The sequence below is a fragment of the Corvus kubaryi genome, unplaced genomic scaffold (genome assembly GCF_017639235.1).
Source record: "Corvus kubaryi isolate FWS band 111438036 unplaced genomic scaffold, C.kubaryi_AGA036_p1.0 split1-131, whole genome shotgun sequence".
Taxonomy (NCBI): domain Eukaryota; kingdom Metazoa; phylum Chordata; class Aves; order Passeriformes; family Corvidae; genus Corvus; species Corvus kubaryi.
Genome location: NW_024582073.1, coordinates 26,889,406 through 26,909,277, shown reverse-complemented (window position 1 = coordinate 26,909,277; position 19,872 = coordinate 26,889,406). Strand labels below are relative to the sequence as shown.

The 19,872-nt window shown below is 47.8% G+C and overlaps 2 protein-coding genes across 8 annotated transcripts in view; one reads left to right on the top strand and one right to left on the bottom strand.

Annotated features, from left to right (window-relative positions):
- The window catches only part of LOC121676694, a 25,278-nt gene extending 5,895 nt beyond the window's left edge, over window positions 1–19,383 (bottom strand). For 2 of the 7 annotated variants that reach the window (XM_042053559.1, XM_042053554.1), the window contains exons 1-3: window positions 2,291–2,781; window positions 2,039–2,085; window positions 859–951 (exon numbers count right to left, since the gene is read on the bottom strand). In XM_042053559.1, coding sequence (XP_041909493.1) covers window positions 859–951; window positions 2,039–2,071 — 126 coding nt within the window. In that variant the 5' untranslated portion in view covers window positions 2,072–2,085; window positions 2,291–2,781. The other 5 variants (XM_042053557.1, XM_042053556.1, XM_042053558.1 and 2 more) reach the window with 5 other exon arrangements.
- A 269-nt stretch (window positions 19,384–19,652) lies between these two features.
- The window catches only part of FOXI3 (forkhead box I3), a 3,387-nt gene continuing 3,167 nt past the window's right edge, over window positions 19,653–19,872 (top strand). The window contains exon 1 of the mRNA XM_042053431.1: window positions 19,653–19,870. Within this exon, the coding sequence (XP_041909365.1) occupies window positions 19,759–19,870 (112 nt within the window). The 5' untranslated portion in view covers window positions 19,653–19,758. The remainder of the gene's footprint in view (window positions 19,871–19,872) is intronic.

The window sequence follows — 19,872 nt, the reverse complement described above, 5'->3', positions numbered from 1 at the left end:
AGGAGAGGAGAGGAGAGGAGAGGAGAGGAGAGGAGAGGAGAGGAGAGATCACAGGACAGCACAGGACAGGGCTCCCCAGGCTGCTGCCCGGGCGGGGATGGCAGCGGTGTCCCCACACAGCCCCTCTGCCCCGCGGGCACCTTCACACAATGATTTCGCTGTTGTTGCCCCCTCCCTTTTCCTCCCCAGCCTCAACTTTTTTTCCCTCTCTCGTGAGTGTATGAGCCCAAAGCACTCCAGCAGCCGAACATGCCCCCCACCACTTCTCCGCAGTGGCCCAGTGCAAGCCGCAGCTGTCCCCACCGGGCTGCCACAAACAATTAAGCCAGGGCAGGCGGAGCGAGGCAAATCAGATTAAATAGCTCAGGGGGTCGCTCGCACTGCGAGGAGATTAGAAAAAAAACAACCCCAGTTCCCCACAGAAGTCTTCTCAGGCCCGTGTCAGGGCAAGGAGCCATCTCCATCCCAAACGCAATCCCCCTCCTCAAGGCGGTACCGGGATGGGTCTGATCCTGACGCACCCACCAGCCCCACGGGAAGCAAGCGGAGTCCAAGGTTCGGCACCGGTTCAGCAAGCAGTCGTTAGTGCCCTGACTTAATGAGTGTAATTAGCATCACTCCCCACCAACAGCTTTACCGGAGGGTGCAAGGGGGATTTCCCACACAAGGGATGGGGGCACAAGCCGAGGGCACTTGGGCGTGATGGGACCTGCTGGTGGGTCACAGCCGTGGGGACCACGGCAGTGCAGACAGCACCCACTCCTGCTGCCCGCTTGGCACCATCCCAGTCCGCAGCTGTCCTGAGAGGGGAGCTGGCAGCCTGGGCCGGGGATCCAAGGCAGGAAAAGGGCGCGGTACCGGTACGTGTGCCTGGGTGGGTGAGTGGTAGTCGTCCTGCCAGCAGAAGTCCTTCCGGTAAATGCTCTTGTACTTGTCCAGTGCGGGTGGCAGCTGGAAGAGAGAGAAGGCAGACACAAGGAAACACTAAGATTCAGGGGAAGCCTTCAAAAGTGGCGATACAAACCCAAAATGCTCCCTCATAGCTCAGGAGAGGATGAGCTGCTCTTCTGGGCCACCTGGGGCCAGTCCGGTGGGGTGACCCCTTGCTCAGTTAAGCCCCGGGTAGGATGGCAGGGAAGGTCCTGCACTCTTTTGGCAATGGTTTCTGGGGCTCTTCTTGTCCCAGGATTTCCCCATGCAACAAAGACCTTCCTCCTGCCTTCCTCAAACCTCCTCTGACTGCCCAAATGGCCCCAGGCAGAGGACTAATACAGAGCTGCCGAAATACTTTGATCAGCTGCTGAGGTCCAGTGTCACTCAGGTTAAATCAGCACATGCTCCCATCTCCTATTTCAGTAACATTTGCTATGTGCTTATCACGTATTTAAAGAGCTGGCTAATGTCAATACTCATTCTGCAAAGCTGTTGGAGAAACCATGGAAGAAAACTCTGCCAGGGGATATAAAGCCTGTGACACCTGCCCTAACTCCAGAAATCCTTGCGGTGCAAATTTTTGGAGACAGGGAGAGGATTTTAGGGAGAGAGCACTATCTGAGTGTCTTCTCCCTCAGCATGCACCATGAGCACTGCTGGAGCCAGGAAAGCTGCTGAGACAAGCCTTCAGGCTGGCTCCAGAGCTGTTTCTATGCTGAAGCATTAAACATGATAACTCATCAATGCATGGCAAGGGCTGGGGGAGATGAGCTCTGATTGCAGGTGTTACTGTGATCTCCACTGCTGCACAAACACATCCACCACCCAGGCGTGGCTTGGCCAGCCCAGGCAGGGGCTGCACTGCCACATCCCTGTGATTAGGGACACTGCAGCAGCACCTTAGGGAGGGCTTCGTGTGCCTCGCCAACAGTCACCCACCTTGGGCAAGAATATATTTTATATTCTCTGTCCTTTTTTTCTAACATTTCACTCTTTTCCCCCTCTGGGCTTCCCAAACCAGTGTTTGCCTATTATCTTCCCAGCAGACCCAGCCAAACCCAATACTGAAACACCAGTGAGGATGAGAGTCCTGTGTGTACTTCACCTTCCAGGCCTTTGCATCCCTCATCATCTCCATGGTGAACCAGGAACCTGCACCAGAAAATTAACTCAGTTAAAAACCACCAGACCAGACCTTCTCCTCCATCCCACCTCCAGGGATAAGGGAACTGGAGATCTGAAGCTGGTTACTGGTGGGAGGAAGGGGATTCAGCTGGGGCTGAAATACTCAAATTGGCAGAGTATGACTGATTTCATCCAACTTCAGCAAAGCAAAATATACCCAACCAGGACGTACGGAGATGGACACTTCAGGGGATGCAGTCTGTTGGAACCCAGAAGGGATGAGATGGAGGCATCCCAGCACCACCAACCCCAAAGCCACCCAGAGGGTGAGCAGGTGTGACCCCTCCTGGGGCAGGGAACATCAGTGATGGGATCCAACAATGCTTGTGAGGTCATGGTGTCTCCAGGGTCAAAGGAAAACTCCATTGTGACACCGCTGAACTTCAGAACCCTGGAGGCCTTGGTGGAGGAAGGGGAGCCCAAGGGGGTTGGGGTTTTTTCTTGGAGGTGAAGGCACCCAACAATCATGCTGGGGGGCTGTCGCCCACTTCTACAGCTGCAGCCAGCCATGCTGGGGACACCTGATCAGGAGAGGGACAAAGCCTGCCCTTTGTGAGCCCTTGAAGCCCAGCCCAGCTCCTGCTAAAGAGGTGAGCAAAAGATGGGGAAACTGAGGAGAAAAGGACATACTTTGTGGGTGTGCTGAGCAGAAGGAAACAGCATCCTTACCTCCCTGCATGGAAAGATGGGGAACATTTCAGAATTAAGGCAGGCAGGGATCTCCTCTTGGACTCAGAGGGTGGCTGAGCACACCTGAACTGTCCCCTTCAGATGCCGCCATTCTCTTCCTCTGATGAGTTGCAACATGAGGCAGCAGGGGATGCTCAGATGGAGTCCTCTGTCGCATGAATAGAGAGCAGCACCACACCAGGTCCACAGAGCAATATTTAGTCTTTAAAAAACATCAAGCCTTGACCAGGTTTGGATGCATTTCACCAAAAAGACTAATCTTGCCTAATTTTGGATGCACACAAGGAGGATATCTCCCTCTGAGCTGATCCATCCTGACTTCCTGGCTCATTCAGCCCAGTTCATGTAACCAATCCAGGTATGTAGCTGGGGCTGAAATAAACCCAGAAAGCCCAGGTTTGGTGAGCTGAATCCAAGAGCCCAATTAGCTGCATGTGAGCCTAGTGCAGCTATTGGTTCAGAAATGAGGTTCTCTGCCACTACAGTGATGCAAATAGTGGTAAATGCTGCTTATGAGCCAGGAAGATGAGATCTCAGCTCCAGGAGGAGAGCCAGTCACAGACCTGTGTTCGCAGGCACCGTCGGAATGAGCTGAATTCCAAGTTATTTCTCTCTGCACACTGTTAGGCACCAGTGTGCAACTGGAGCCCAAGGAAGCTCTGGCAAGGGTTGTGAGCTGCTGACAGCTCTGCACTGGTGTCAGGAAAGAGGAGAAGCCCTTCATCCTCACTGCATCTGATGCAAATTAATATTAGAATAAATAATGCAACAAGGAAAGAAACTATTTCCAGAAATGTGAAACTCTCATGTTCTCCTGTGCTTATATTAAAGGGATTACACTCCATTTCCTTCTTAATACAGCTAATGCTCTATGGGAAGCCCTCAGGCCAGGGATTAAAGCACTTATTCAATTAATTAGGAACAAACTTCTGCCTTAAAGTCAAACACACAAATATCAGTAAGCCCTTGAGAGTGTCTTCCTTCCCGGGCAGAGAAAATGGATCCTATTTCTGGTGTAAATGAAACCAAGCCTGCACTCTAGGATTACCACGAATAATATAAATTCAGAAGAATCACTTTTAAAATATCACAATTCTGTAACACAGCAGAGTGAAAGAAGGATAGTCCCATCATCTTGAACTCAGCACTGGAACTCCCATCATGGGGAGCCAGATCAGGTCCTACAAGGATAATATAAATGAGCTACAATTTTAGGATGTAACACTGGCAACCAGCTCCAAGCTGCAGGCACAGCAGTGTTTGGGAATATTTGAAGTTAGGGGTGAAATCCTGGCCCTGGTAAACACAAAAAAATAAAATGTTTATTCAGTAGGATCCGAATTTCACCTAAGGTGTCTGATTCATTACTGAGATAGGAGACAATTTCCAAAACCTGGCTCCAAATCCTAATCTTTCTTGATGATAGCTTGATCCTTCCGTCTTCTCGCAGGCACAGCTCACATGAAATTAAAAGGCATTTTGCCAGAATAGTTTATGCAGGAACAGCCCACTGTTGCTGTTCAGTTTCCCATTCCTTCTTCCCAAATACCAACGGATGGGGCTGATAGTTGCCAGCACAATCTCAATTAGAAGTGGGTAGGAACCAAACTCCCAGCTCTCGCCTTCCTCTGCCTCCAAGAGAACTTATTTGCCTCCTCATTGCTAATGCAGAACTGGAGAAAGCTGTTCCCTGCATTGCTGCTCTCTGTGTAGCTGTCTGCACACCCCTGAGACAGAAGACAGTGCTGAAGACAGAATAAACACCTGCAGGAGGAAATTGCTCTTAAATAATTGGTTTATTTTCACAATACTCCAGGGAGATGATGGCTCAGATTCCCAGACTCAGGAGCTTAAACCAGTCACGTGAATGGCAGCACCCCTGTTTCTCAAGGCAACGACAACTCCAAACATCCAGGGAGGTTTCCCGAGGGTGCTGGTGCTTTTGGCCTCTCCACATCATGCTACACACATGCACAGAAGCAAAGTGCAAGTCAGCCAGGACCAGAAAGTCGAAGGCAGACCATTATGTGTTTTAGTAGCACCTTGGGAGAATTTGCCAGTGGGCCTAAATGTGTGATAGCTGAGCTTAGGTCCTTCAAAATCAGATAGGAAGAGTTTGAGTCAATGATCTTAATTATAGTGTAAAACAATGAGATTTATGTACCTGAGCTGTGCAGGTCCTTCCTGGAATCTTGCTGGTCATTCCCCCTGTGCACGGAGGGGTGAATTTCCCTCTGGAAAGTCAATCTCATAGCCTCAGTAAGACTGCAGTTGCATAGAGGACATGATGCAGAGATAAATTTCACCTCAGTTTGGCCCTAATTTACCATTTTTGCTGTCTTTTTCCACCTGTGAAATGCAAGAGTTCTCTCTAAGCCTGTACTGCCCTTGTGCAAGGCGCTGCTCTGGGCACTGGCAGGGTTTGGGGGAACCAGCTCAGCTATTAACAATTCCAGGCACAAAAACACGGCCAAAGAAGACATACCTCCCTGTCATCCCAGCCCCTGACAAGCGCTCCTTGGGCCAGGAATAAGATTCATTGCCCCCATGAGGATGTTGAAAGAGGGAAGTGAGGGGTAAGCAGGACCCCCAGCACGAGGAAGAGGCAGGGTGTAATCTGGGGATCTCCATTCAGGTTATCACCACCAGGAGACAAAGTGCAAAGAGGGGACTCTTCTTCAAGGGACGGGTGTTGACAGCCCATTCTGTCAGCAGGAGGTCAGCACCCATTTGGGTCTAAAAACATGAACTTCCATGGCACTGCAGCAGTCCAGCATGGGCACGTTTCCCATGGAGTTGTTTCATCCTTCTCTCCTGTTTTCTTGGCAGATGGGTGGCGGCATTTGTGGTGTCTTGTAAGCAGAAACAAGCAGCATCCTTCAGCCTAAATCCAGTCCTGCTGCTCTCTTCCATCCACCTAAAGCACTTACAGGACTGAGCCCTCAAAGCCAAACCCCTTGTTACACAGACACTCCTCTGTGCAGAGGACAAGGGCAGCTGGTGAACTCAGTGGTGGTGTTCCAAATCTTTGGGCAGTTCCACTGTAACCTGCTAAAACAATCAACTGTTTGTCCCTGATTATCCCCCAAAAATCATCCATCAGCAGAGGATGGCTGAAATCTCATCACTGCCTATGTGATGTGTCCTGTGATATAAATCATGGCATATTTATGCACCTGTGTAAGGCAAATACATATAGGTTTTGTTGGAGAGCCTAAATCTGCTCCCTAATGCCGTTGTTTAAACAGCCCTTTAACCACATCACTTTTCTCCTCGTTAGGTTAAGTTGCTGGAGGTGAAAAAGTCCTTCCAAAATGGTTTTCACTCACTCACTCAGTCCAAAGTAAACATGCCTCTGGGACCATTATGTGTATCAGGTATCCAAGGCTTTGTTAAGAGCTTGCCTGTTAGGTAAATTCTGCTCCTCTTTCTCCTTGGAAGAAACAGGTTAAAATTAGAGACAGGCTCACAGGAGTAAAGCAGAGCAGCTTTACAGAGAAATCGGAAAAACAGACAAAATTCAGAGCAGCTCACACAAGTGACCCAAGTCTCAGAGAGTCTCTTGATCTAAAGTAGCTCTGGCTACAATATGACATTGGCTTGATTTATGCCTGTCACTTGTGATCACATTCATGGCAGATCTCTTGGTCTGTGCTGGACATTTTCACCAGCAGTCAGCAAAGACACCCTAAAGAGCTGAGAGCCCAGAACAACAAGCACAGCCTTTGCTAACAATACATAAAGAGGAAATGTGCATTTTTAGCACATCATGAAAACTCTCCAGCTGTATGCCCACAGGCCTGGAGGAGCACCTGGGCTTTCCTTGAGCATCACCTCACATTACAACCACATCTGCTTCTTAAAGGCAAGTCTGGCAGGACAACCACCACTCCGAATCAGCTCATCCAGACCTCATCCACACCTGACTACAGTGAAGAGGAGCTTTTCCATTGATTGCTCCGAGGTTTGGGCTGGCTATGCCAGTGAGAGATTCCCTCACTGCAGTCATTAGAGCTGTTCAGCTCATCTAAACTTGTCGGGGAGAATAAAGCAACCACCTGCTTCCAGTGACAGGAAAAGTAAAGTGAGATCAAACACAAGCAGGAGGAGAGAATTTAAGCAATGCAAGAGGTGGCTGCATGTCATTTCAGAAGTCACCTTTTGTCTTTGATCTGTGCTTAGGAAGTGGGCACCTCCTGGATCAGATGGCCATTGGAGAAGTGTGCCACCGAAGCCATCCCACCTTGAAGTCTCAAGTGTTTGTTTTCCCCAGGGATCCTCCTTCTACTTCTGCTGCTGTGTAAATCATCTGCCCTAAGATTTCCTTTAGAAAAGCCAAATAATCCAGATTAGGGAGCAGGGACCAGGACTCGTGTCCTCCCCTAACACCAGGATTGTTCACTGCACTGTATTGTACATGCACAGGTAGATCTCCTAGAGATCAGGGACTTATTATAAAAGCTGCTATGCAAACAAAAAAGCCCTGGCCCTGAAAAGCTTACAGTCTAAACATAAGACTCATCAAGACTTTGACTGGAAGTATTTTAAAGACAAAGCTCTTTGAGACAAAGCAAGCTACAGATCACACAGAAAATCTGTGTCAAAACCATGGATAAATCCCACTTTGCTGAATCCTCACTTCTCCTCTTAACAGCTCCTTGGAGCACTGCCTGGGTTTTGCTAACAAAGCATTCATTTTAGCAGCACACTTTGGGGGAATAAAACACTGTGCCATTTTCATGTGGCAAGAACATGCAGCAGCTTTCTAGAGGCCGAGATTCACAGCAGCCATGCATGCAGATATTAACCAACCCTGGGCATGCAGCAAAATAAACCCTCTGCATTTAGTTTGTTGATGCCTTCAGTGAGTGTTAACAAGTGGAAAAATCAGGGGGAAGAGAGAGCCTGGTCTCAGGTTACCCCATAAATTGGTTAAGGCTGCAGAGGGGATTACAGTGCCAGAGCCATCCTAAGCACGGAGATGTCATTACGGCAAAATCAAAGGTAACCATGGGGCTTGGCAGGTAACTGTCAACAGCCACGGGAAAGAGCCGGCCTGGGAAGGAGCTCCACGTCAGGATGAAATTCAGTCACCTTTATTTTCATTTCAGGTGAGGGGTCAAGCAGAAAAGCTATCCCCAGCGGCCTTTATTTACAGTTTTCAAGGGAGCGGCTGATGAAGCATTTAGAGGAAGAAGGATGAACCTGCTCGCCCCTCACTCAGGGAGACCAGCCTGATGACAGACAGAGGATGTTGTAATGGCACAGGAGCTGGGAAGGAGCCTTTTATGAATGAAATGGCTGTGGTGCTAATGAAGTCCCTCACAAAACTCCCAGTGACTTTAACAGGGCCAGGACTTCACTGTAATATTTGCAGGGAGCCCAAGGAAATTATCTTCCCACCAGGACACTTTCTGCAGCACAGGAACTCACTCCCACCAGTGGTAACAACACACAGCCCTGTAAGCAGATTTCAAGGCATTTCTTCAACTTTTTTCTTTTACTTTTCTTCTCTCCATCCTCCCTAGGCAACCAACCTGAATTTCTAGCAAGCCACTATATGATCATTTTTTCCTTCTAGACACGTTGAAAATTTGCTATAAAAACCTTGCAAGGTTTTTGTATTTCTCTGGATCTCTTGCTGATGAATGAATACAGAAGCTATAAATGGTTTTGTGTTGTCAAGTCAGAGTAGCTACATCCATGTATGAAAAAATACCATGGACTGTTCTGTGTTCTGAGCTCACATCCACACGGCCCAGCCAGCACTCCCAGTGACAGACTGGTTCCATGGAAACTGCCCACTGGAGAAGTTTATAGCCTCTGAGCCATGCCTAGGGATGGGAGAGTACTGTAAATCCCAAAACATGCCTGGTACATGCTAATAACTGGACAGCACGGACAGTTGCAGGTCACTGGCTGGGCCCATGGCATGGTGCTGCTCAATGCAGCAGTGGAAATAGAACCACTGTGTATGTTCTGGGCATCCAGTGTTCTCCTGGGTTGCTATCAGGTGAATGGAGGATGACTTGCAGGGGAGTTTTAAGTCCTCACAGCTTCCAGCTGACCAGCATGGGGAGGAGTGCGTGATGGCATCCCACAGGAACCCCACAAGGCTCAGTTCCAGCTCCTCCACGGACTGTGGGATGCAGCCAGGCCTCCTGCCATTCCCAGAAATCCCCACCCAGACAATGAAACAGACAACAAAGGGCAAAATTCCTCCTTTTCCACTCAGGCACTGGAAACCTTCCTTCACCCTCCCTCCTCTTTAAAGACCTAAACCCAACCAGCAGCCAGTTTTGCAAGGGTTAACCAGCATGAAATGAATGTGGAGAGACAGTCCGGGACCGTAATCACTTATTATTTTCAGGTAATATGCTTTATCTCTGACTAATCTCCTCATCTGGAGAAACACTCACTGCAGACAAGAGTCACTGAGGTTATCTCTGATGATGGGGCTCCACGGGCTGCTGGCTGCGAGGGACCGAGGAGAGGCCAAGGAGAGGACTTCAATTATGGCCTGAACTATGCTCTGGTAGCTGAAAGGCCATTGTTTAATCTACTAGAAATCATCTATTTTAGCAGATAAAGGGATTACTTGGGTTTTCTTTTCCCCAAGAACAGCATGTTATTCCAACTACTAATGGAACATTCGGTATTTAATTAAAGAAAAAGCACGGGGAGAAGCAACACAGGCATCAACATCACTTCTGGGGAAATTCAAATTGATTGTCACCCTTTGATGCTGCTCAATCACCTCTATCTCACTCACCCTTCCTACAACCCAGATTAAATCATCTGGTTCTCTCCATCCTGAACATTTTATATTTTTTTTTCTAAGGGACCCCATCCAAACCTTTGGGACTATGCAGTGTGAATTCACCGCTCTGCAGGAATCTCCTGACTCATAAAGAGCCAGGTTACACTTTCCTTGTCAAGAGGAGAGTGTGGAAATTTGAGTTGGGTTTTGCCTCTTCCACACACTTGGTGCTGGTTGCTGTCTGTCAGGGCTCTGTCTGCCTGGCCCATTAGAGTGACCTGGTGACACAGGTCCCACGATTGGAAACTCAAAGTGGCTTCATTGCTCATGGATGAACTGGAACTGCTGCATGCAAAAATCTGCTCTTTGTCCCTTTTCCTTCCCAGTTCCCTTGTCTTTGCCATCTCCCATTTTCAGAGAGGTTTGCCCTTTATTTTTTGCCCCACAGACTAATGACCACTAAGGGCAGTTACAAGTCATTCTCAAGTGCTTCTGTGTGCTCAGCAAATACAGGTTCCTTTTTTTTTATGTCCTCCACCCCTTTGATCCATGGACTGTGGACCCAAAGGGTCCGTGGGGGAGTATTAAGAAGTAGCTGCTTACAGAGGCAGGTGCAATGGAAGGGTCCACACCTCTATTGAGAAAATTGCACACCAACAACAAAAAAATCCAAATGAAAAGCAATAAACTCATTTCTGTTAACATCTGGATCTTAATCCTCTTCCCTTTACCAGAATAAAGAACAGGGTGTCTTGGAAGAGATTAGCCATCCAGGCAACAGTCAGACCTTCCTCACAGAAATGACTTTTTGCACATCCTCCTGCTGACTGTCCCAGTCCTGGCACGGTCCCACAATCAGTGACACTTCATTGCAAACCCCAGCTGTCTTTTTTTGTTTCGCCTTCCCGACCATTCTTTTCTTTGCACACAAAGCAAGGACAGGGACCAACTGAGTAGCCTGATTTTTGCTTCCATCCTTTCACTGTGTCTTTTCATGGCTGTTTCAGTTGATCTACGCCCACATGTGCCAGCTACATCCTCCTTCAGATCTCTGTGAGGGATCTGCTGCTGACCTGTGTGGTAAAATGTCTCAGATAAACAGGGCTGTCCATCTTGTCCACCCGGCTGCTGCCTGTCTATGTAGTTCTCATCCTTTCTCCCTTTCCTCCTGGCCTTTGCCTGGCTCATGCCAGTGTTTGATCTGCATCACTCATCATGGGACACAGCAACCTGACTCTGCACATCTGATGAGCCGGCACCACCACTGGAGATGAGATCATCTTCAGGTTTTTGATCTTCTGTCTTTGCCCCAAGTCTTTGGTGACTCTAACTCCATCCTTCACTTTCTACAGGCAGCTCCAGAAGTTACTGTGAATTATCAAGTCACCCTGTCTGCTACCAGTCATTGTGTTGAACCAGTTGTTCAGCTTGTTCTTGACCAGGACTGCTGACCTCACCTCTTCATAATGTTTTTCAGCAGTTTCTTAGACATATCATATAGCCCTAGGACACTCCACACACCTATTGCAACACACCGGGTCAAATGACTTTTTGAAGTTGTGCAACTGAAGAGCCGAAGTGCTTCTTGATATCTCTGAACTTGCCAGGGATCAGCCTCTTGCACTGGTTTTGCTGTACTCTCCCTCTTGCTTTGTGGAAATGAATCTACCTTCTCAATCCTCCAGCAAGGAACACAGTGAGGAATTTGCTTGGGTATCAGGAAACATACAAAATTTGGAAGGTCCCTTGTGGGAACTCATCTAATAGGAACACTTTTCCTTGTTTAAGGGATCTTTTCTTTCCTGATAACATGCAGGTGCCTGGTTGGGCCAGTGACCCATGCCACAACCACATGGATCCATCCTCAGCCCCTCAGAATTCTCAGTCTCCTCACCTTTCACAGAATTATAGAATGGTTTGGGTTGGAAGGGACCTTAAAGATCATCCAATTTCAACCCCCCTACCATGGGCAGGGACACCTTCCACTAGACCAGGTTGCTCAGAGCCCCATCCAACCTGGCCTTGAACACTTCCAGGGATGAGGCAGCCACAGCTTTCCTGGGCAGCCTGTGTCAGTGCCTTACAACCCTCACAGCAAGGGATTTCTTCCTAATATGCAATCTAAACCTGCCCTCTGTCACTTGAAAGCCCCTTGCCTTGTCATGACACACCCTTGTAAAAAGTCCCTCTCCAGCTTTCTTGTAGGCTCCCTTCAGGTACTGAAAGGCTGGAATAAGGTCACCTCAGAGCCTTCTTCTCTCCAGGATGAACAATTCCAATTCTCTCAGCATTCTTTGCACCTCTGCTAGCAAGATCTTCTTTCCAACCTGCTTCTGAAGCATTATAATTTCCCAAACACTGCAAATATTTAAATCTCTTTATGGGTCATCTTTAAAAAACTGTGGTAATATTTCCCCCATCTCTTCAGCCTGTCCTTCTCTGAAAGTCAAGAGCTTTCTTCAACATTAATGCTGTGGAGGACACACTAGTTCTTCTTCCATAATGTTGAATATAAAAATCCATCCTGACTTGAACTTTCACAGGAATGTTTTAACACTGCCTTGTTTTTAAACCAATTCTCCTTGACTACCCTTGATATTTTCACTTTTGCTCCACGTCTGCCTGCTCAGGATAAATCTTTTCACCAATGCATCCTGCTGAGCACTGGCCAGGTGGAGAATGTCTTCCAACACTCAGGCTCAGTGGCTGCCTGCTTTCTTTCTCACCAAGCAGTATTAAATAAATGTTGTTGAGACAGGTGATGAGACTACGGCTGCAGAAGACCACAGGGGAAACACAGGTCTTGTTCTTCCCCTCCTTGCTAATTTTGGTCTTCCTAAATGCCAATCAGAGCTTCTCAGCTCTGTTGACTGCTTAGTTTGCACTTGCACTTCTTTTTGCTTATGTAGAGTCTGTAGAGCTTCATGAAAGCCTGCAGGCACTCACCATATCTGTCCTGGTTGGCATTGCCTTTGCCAGTCTTTGACATGTGCCAGTCAGTCACAAACATCAGTCACTGGGCACATGAGTGGTTCACTCCCAAGGTCAGGCTTAGGCATGCCTTGACTGGGAGCAAGATCACCTGAAATTCTTCAAAGAAATCAACGAAGTTCTTCCTTGGCATCTGTTGTAGGAGCCCACAGAGCTGTGAGCATCAGGGAACCTGTTCCACAGCCCTGAACAGAAAGGCTGATTTCTGTAAGGTGACAAATCTTGAGTTTACAGGGGTTTTCTTTTTATGAGTGTGATTCCTGCTGATGTCTCTCTTGCATTTTGCATTACTGCCTTAAAACAAGGTTTTCCCATATGACATTGCTCCCTTGTCTGTCTACCTGATTTTCAAAAGCACACAGTATTGTGCTGGTACATCTCTAACTGCCTCATAAACAGTGGGATTTTACCCAAAGTGATCTCAGATTCCTGTTTCTGCTGGCCAAAGCTTACATTAGCAGCAATCCTTTTGCTGGACCACTTCCTCTCACCAGACACTCACCGAGTTGGAGATACCAGATAGCATCTACGTGGCCAAGAAGAGTGAACAGATTTCAAAATGTTTCTTTACAGTAGCCTTAAAGTGTCACTGTGGTCAGCTATCTCTGTGTGACCAGCTGAATTGAGCCCCTTCCCTCTGTCCTGCTTCAGTTGTGGCCCCTGATTCCTGCTCTGACTTTGTCTTTATCCTCACGCTCCAGCTCTTGCATAGATATTTATAGACTACAAACAAGTCACCCATAATATGCCCTTCCTGTAAGTAATTAAAGAGAGTTCCTTGAGAAGCTTCAAGGCATAGCTACACATTGTGTGGTCGTATCTGCTCACAAACGTGGTCCCAGTTTTCATTTAAATCCCATAGGGTATTTGTATTGTATTTAACTGGATAATAAACAACTTCATCCCTCTTATTTTACCCTGCTACTCATTATTTTATAGGTGCCATCACAATTTCATACAGCATCAATATGGAGTTATAACTTCTTATTCCTGTGCCTCATTCACCCCAAAAGCCACAACAAGGAATAGGTGATTATTCTGAAGAACCACAATAACCTTTTAAAAAATTATTCATTTTTGAGGGAGACTCCATCACCTCTTCAGTATCAGCTTTTTTTCCTAAATGTATCCTTTTGCTTTTCCATATCAAAGACACCCTGCCCACTTGCCCCCCATTTCCAGGTAGAGGTAGCTCTGTGTCAGTGAACTGTTCTCTTCCTTATTTAACACTACATAGCCTCAGTTTTAGACTCCTTCACATTCAGTAGACAACGATTCTTTATTTTCCCCCTAAATTGATGACAGAAATGGAATAATGAACCAATTTCCACAAAACTTCCCTGAGATTCAAGGATTCATTTTTCACCGTGACATTCTGAGATCTTGGTTCAACCAGTTGGATCCACTTAATTTGAACCATGGTGATTTCATACCAGTTTGTAAAGTCCGCCTCCAAGACGGAACTAATCAAGTACTTTCAGAAATCAGTCACACAAGAGTTGTTCCAACAGCAAATTAATTTAACAAGGTCTATTTTCTATCTACACACACTCATTGGCATTGGGTCATTGTCTTCCTTTAAGAAGGAAATTAATAATTAATTAAGACATTCACCTACCCATTTCTTCCTTTTACAGTGATAGGCTGCCAGTTATAGCATCACCCAAATCATTTGCCCTAATCCTTTTCAATAAGGAGCCAGTATCAGCTTTCTTAGTGCTCTGAAATCCTCCCAGTGTCCCAAAATGAAAAGCCAGTATTAATGGCCCACACGGTATGTTCCTGGTTCAGGGAGTTCAGAAACCCTTGGCTGTGAATCACTGGGACTGGCTCATCATAAAATATTTCATTTATGTGGTTGCTATTTAACATAATCCCTAGTTATTAATGGAGCCCAAAATGCTCTTTCACCAGCACCTGAAACTAACATACTATCTGATTTTTTCTGCCCCAGACAAACATGGAAAAGAAATACTAATTTAATACTCTTCTGTTTCCTTGTGGTGATAGTGATGGCAGCCACTGTCTTTATTTACTAACAGTTTTGATTATTTTTACCTTAGCTGACCATAAATTTATGTTTTTCTGTTCCTATTACTCGTTCCAGAGTGGAGGTAGCTTATTCAGATGAATTAGGACCAAAAGAGATTGGCCTTTACCTTGTCCTATAGGAGTGATCACTATAGAGTAACCAGCCCAGAGCACCAAGCTCTATTTCAAATATTCCATTACACATAAAAAATATTTTAAAAGCACGGAGATGCTTTACTTCAGCCCAGGCCAACTTCTTGCTTTAAGCAAGAAGCCCCTTGCTTGACACTCCTCCCAGAAAAGACACAACCCAATAGTACCAAGTCAGGCACACATCATTGCCAAGTGGACTTTTTTACTGCTGCAAAAATAAAACGAGGAAGGATTAAACTCATGGCACCAAAGTGAGGATTTTGAAATACTTTTTATGAATCTTAAGCCCAAGGAGAGGCTGGGGGAATGCAGGGGGATGAGAACTTCTGCAAACGTGTCCCCAAACCCCTGGAGCATGTGCCTAATCCAGCCACAAACAAGTGACTTCCTTCTGTCTCCCACCAGGTTCCTTCCCCCCCCAAAACACAAAAGTCAGGCTTCTTTCCCAGTTTTGGTAAAATCACTTCTGATACACAGAGTTACTAAAGCCTGGCCACATCCCTCAGTCCCTCAAAACTCTGAAATTCCCACTTGCAACTGTCTCACTCCCAAGGTGTCTATTTAATCCCACTTTTATTAGGAGCACAGCTCCGGGTAGTTTACAGGGGTTACAAACAATGAAGCTTTTATCAAAACTTCAGCTAATCAGTCACTAACAAGCTCTCACTCAGGAAGGGGCTAGGCAGGCCCAGGCTAAAACTAACCTGAGGGGATAAGAAAAAGGGGGGAAAAAAGGATTGGGAAGAGGGCGTTCTTCTCAAACTGGATTAGTGCCCCAGTCAGCCACAGAAACACTTGTGCGAGCACAGCAGCCACAAAAAACAGCGAGAAGTGGACACAGAGCAGAACTGCTCCTTTCAGCCACGGTGTTTTCTCCCAGCAGCCTAAAGTGCTGCAGCAACTACAGCTTGAGATGAGCTATGGTTTATTCCTTGCTTTGTGGCCATGTCCAGGGGCTCCATGACACTCAGCAGCATGGAAATGCACTCAGAAAATATTAATATAAATATTCCAAAACGTTAGCCCTCAGTCTGCAGCCTGCAAAATTCAGCAGAGGCCGTGAACTTGAAACAAAACCAAACCAAGCCTATTGTTGGTAGTCTGAACATCATGAGATGAGAACACCTCCCTAGGAAATGTTGTAGAGCCTGAAAAATCAAGAAAAGGTTTGAAAACCTCTGATGTTATCATAAGGTAAGTTGGCAAAATTAGATGCCCAGAACTTCAGTCCAGTAGATGACTAGATACAGAGAGGGAGGAATATACATCACTCTCCTTAAGTAGGGGATAAAAATTACTTTAATCTGTGTACACATACACAGAACACCCTTCCCAAATTCACAGCAGTGAAACATCTTTTGCACACCATCATATATTTTCTGTTAGCCATTTGCAGGAAAAATCGGGGGTTGAGTGAAAAAAAGAGATGTTCTTAAAGCATATTAATAGGTGTAAAGTACCCAAAATAGGGAGGAATATGCTTGGCTCTAAGGAAGGGAGTGATACTAGATCTTAAATTTGATTTGAGCTGCTCTTAGTCAATTCCTTATTGTTCTTGAGGGTGGGAACACTGGAGTACTTCAAGAGAAAAGATAGTTTTTCCATCTTGCCTCTGAGGATGACGAACTCATTCCCAATTTCACCGATCACTCTGGAGAAATTTGTAGAAGAGTTCTTAATGAGCAGATTGTATGTGGACCATAGATTTACCACCTTGCTCCTTGCCAGCCCTGGGGAAAAAGTGAGACTTAGATTGCAAATGCAGCCAAAACAAACCAAACCTGTGGTTCCTCCTTCACTGCAGAAATTTGGAGCCATTGAAGGGATCCTGGTTTCTCTATCCTCCTGGTAAAGCCAAGAGCAGCCAATATGGGCTCTTATGTTCTGCTCCACCACCACATACCCTGTGCCTAAAGCCCAGCATCCTTGGGAAATGGAGAGAGATCCAGCTGGGTGCAGGTATCTGTCCCCACTGCTGGGCTGGGCGCTCAGGTCTGAGGCATTTCCAGGTTTCCATGTTCAGCTGCACACATCTGAGATCCACAGCAGGAAAGTGAAGCCTGTACCTACATGTTCAGAGGAGCAGGGCCTCAGAGGCAAAGCCAGTGTCTTCCTACAGGGGAAAAGTGCTGCTGCATGCACAACAAGGACAGGCACAGAACCCAAGCCAACAGTGGGGACAGCACCAGGCAAAGATGGGGAGGACCTTGCTCTCCCTCAGCACTTGGGAAGCCTTGAAACACCTTCTAAGGCAGCTGGCTGGAGAAGTTTGCACTTAATCACAGCTGGCTGGGGATACAGCTCAGCCCAGCTCGAGGTGCCACGGGCTCCTCTACTCAGCACACCTCACTGCCCACTCACAGAGACAACAAAGCTGCTGAAACCCACCCCTAAATCTGCTCCCAGTGATGGACAGTAGCCTCAGACTCTTACCTTGAAACTGATTTCAGTTTTGTGTTTCATCATCTCTTGCCAGCTCCCCGGTGCGTTTCTGCAAGGCAAATGTCTCCCAGAGCTCTCTGGAAAAAAAGCAGCACTTAGAAAGCAGAGAGGCAGAGTGCTGGATCTCTTCATGCTCTCCTCATGCCTTGGCAGAAGGGAACAGCAACAGGTCTGTACTGAGAGCTGATGATGTTTCAAGGCAACACTGCACGCTACTTGCAGGATAAATGCATTAAGAAAATTAAATGTTTTTACAGCCGTCACACCATCAAAGCTTTATTCTCTCCACTCTTTAAATTAAGTGTTGGTTTGCATATCCATGCCATCCCAGCTGTGTAATAACCTCTCTAAAGCTATTTTTGTTTCACATTCCTTACTATTCAGTAAAGCAAGCTGGAGTTTTCTGAGGACACGTATTTTTATTAGAGCTAATTCAGCATTATTTTCTAAGCCGTTTCCTTTGTTGGAGGCAGAGAAATCAGCTAAAGGAAGCTCGAAGGCAGCACCCCTGCCTGTGAGGGAAACTGCCTTCCCCGCCTCGCCATAGCCGGGCTGTTCCTCTAGATGGCTCTGCCTTTGCCCAAAAACATCAAATCCCTGGAGCAAAAACCTCAATTTCGAGAGATACGGCGATCCCACTGACTGCTCCTCTCCCTCCTGCAACGATCGAGGGGGTTTTGATAAACACAGATTTGTTGTAATTTTAGAGGATAATATTTTCGGCTTAGCTCTTCAAACTCAGAGGAAAATTGCTTTTTAAAACTCTGCCTGTTTGTTGTCCTTTAAATGTCCTTTCTAGCTGTGATTTCCCCATAAAGTGCTTGGTTTGGATGCCTGTTGTCCCGTCAGACTTCAAACCGGCATTTTCCAGCGCGACCCTGCTCTAAAAAAGATGAGGAGCTGTTATAAATCTTAAGGGCAAGGAAGCTGAGAAGGGAAAAGGCACCTTGCGAAACGTAATGTAAACTTTTCTCCTGCTGTTCTGGGTATCCAAATACACACTGGAAGGTCTTTCCCCATGGGATCCAAAATAAAATCAGCAACAGTGACAGAAACAAAGTAACAACAGAAGAATGAAAAAACACGTGCACACACACAAAAACCCAACAAAACAAAACAAAAAAACAACAAACCCCCCAAACACCTCTCCTTATGATTAAAGGAGAAAACCCCGAATCCTAGTTCTTTAAGACAGTCATCTTTAAGTTATTCTCTGCCTCAAAAAATGTTTGTTCACTTGTTTTAAAACGAAATACAAAGTCGAAAATCCTTCGGCTATTATATCCCTGCTTAGATCACACGGGATGAAAATTTGGGATTGGAGACAACTCGGGAAAGCTTCACTGGTTTACATGTGTTTTTATAACTATTTTATGAAAGGCATAAAACGCAAAGGCTTCTCCCAAACACTCCTCTGCCTCAAATCCTGTTGTCAGACCAAGACACCCGGCGCTTGCAGAGAGCGCTTCGTGTATACACCAGGAAAGGGCATTTTTGGGCATTTTTACCAGCAGAAAACTGAATAACAACCCCATTTAAGAACGGGGGATGAAACGTACGACTTATGTATCTGGTAAGCGACCGAAAAAGACTCTCTAAATCCTCCCGCACCACTGACCGTATTTTTGTTGTTACACGTGTGCTTTGCCCCGGACCAGAAGATTTGCCGGAGCTGGTCCCTGTGTACATCCCGGCTGTCGGGATCGTTACGAACACCGAGAGCTTTTTCTCTGCAAAAGGATGCGCTTTTCCTGAGGCTGCCCCGGAGTACTAAGGCGAAAATAACTTTTATTCACTAAATCTCGCCCCGCGCCCGCCAGCCCGCTCCGCCCGCGGTACGAGCGAACACGCCGGTGGTGTTCGTTTCTTTAATTTCGGGCAATTCCTTATCCAAAGCTAATGAACTGCGACCTCAGCCCTGGCTGCTGAGCGACGGGCGGCAAAACTACACTTCAGGAAGAGAGTTTAAGCGAATTCCACCCTTCGCGTTCCCGTCGGGGGAACCGCAGCGATGCTCATCCCTCTCCGACCTCTGCGTCGGGGCCGAAGGGATCGGGGGCGATCGCATCCGTGGGAAAGCGGGATCGCATCCCTGAGCCTTGAGGCAGCGCGGACAGCTCCGGGGAGGGGGTGGCCGGTGCGGAGGCGACCGGGCAGCGCCGGGAGAGACCCCCAGGACGGGGAGGGGGGGGATGGGCACGGCCCGGGGGGTGGGTCCGGCGCGGGGATTCTGCCCCCGCGCTGCCGGGAGCCAAATCCCTGGCGCCTCCCGCAGCTCCCCCGCCTGTCCCTCCCCCATCGCCGCTCTCGGGGCCCGGCCTTGCCCCCCTCCGCCTCCCTGCCCGCCGCCGAGCCGCGCTACTGGCTGCTCCCTGCGCGCCGCCGCCGCCCGCCCAGCCCCGGCCCCGGCCGCGGGCGGGGAGTCCGGGCGCACGGCAGCGCCTATAAGGGCGCCGCGCCGCAGCCCCCCGGGAGTTTTTGGTCTGGGGCCACCGGGGCCGCGGGGCGGGGGGTGTCGCCGGGAGAGGACGGGAGCGGGGGGGAGCGCCGGCCGCCCTGCATGGCCAGGGATTATGAGCGCCGGTGAGTTGCAGCAGGCGCAGCCCAGAGCCTCGGCGCCGGCGGCCGCCCCCGCGCCCCCGCAGCCCCGCAGCGCCCAGGAAGCCCCCGACATGGCCGTGTACTGC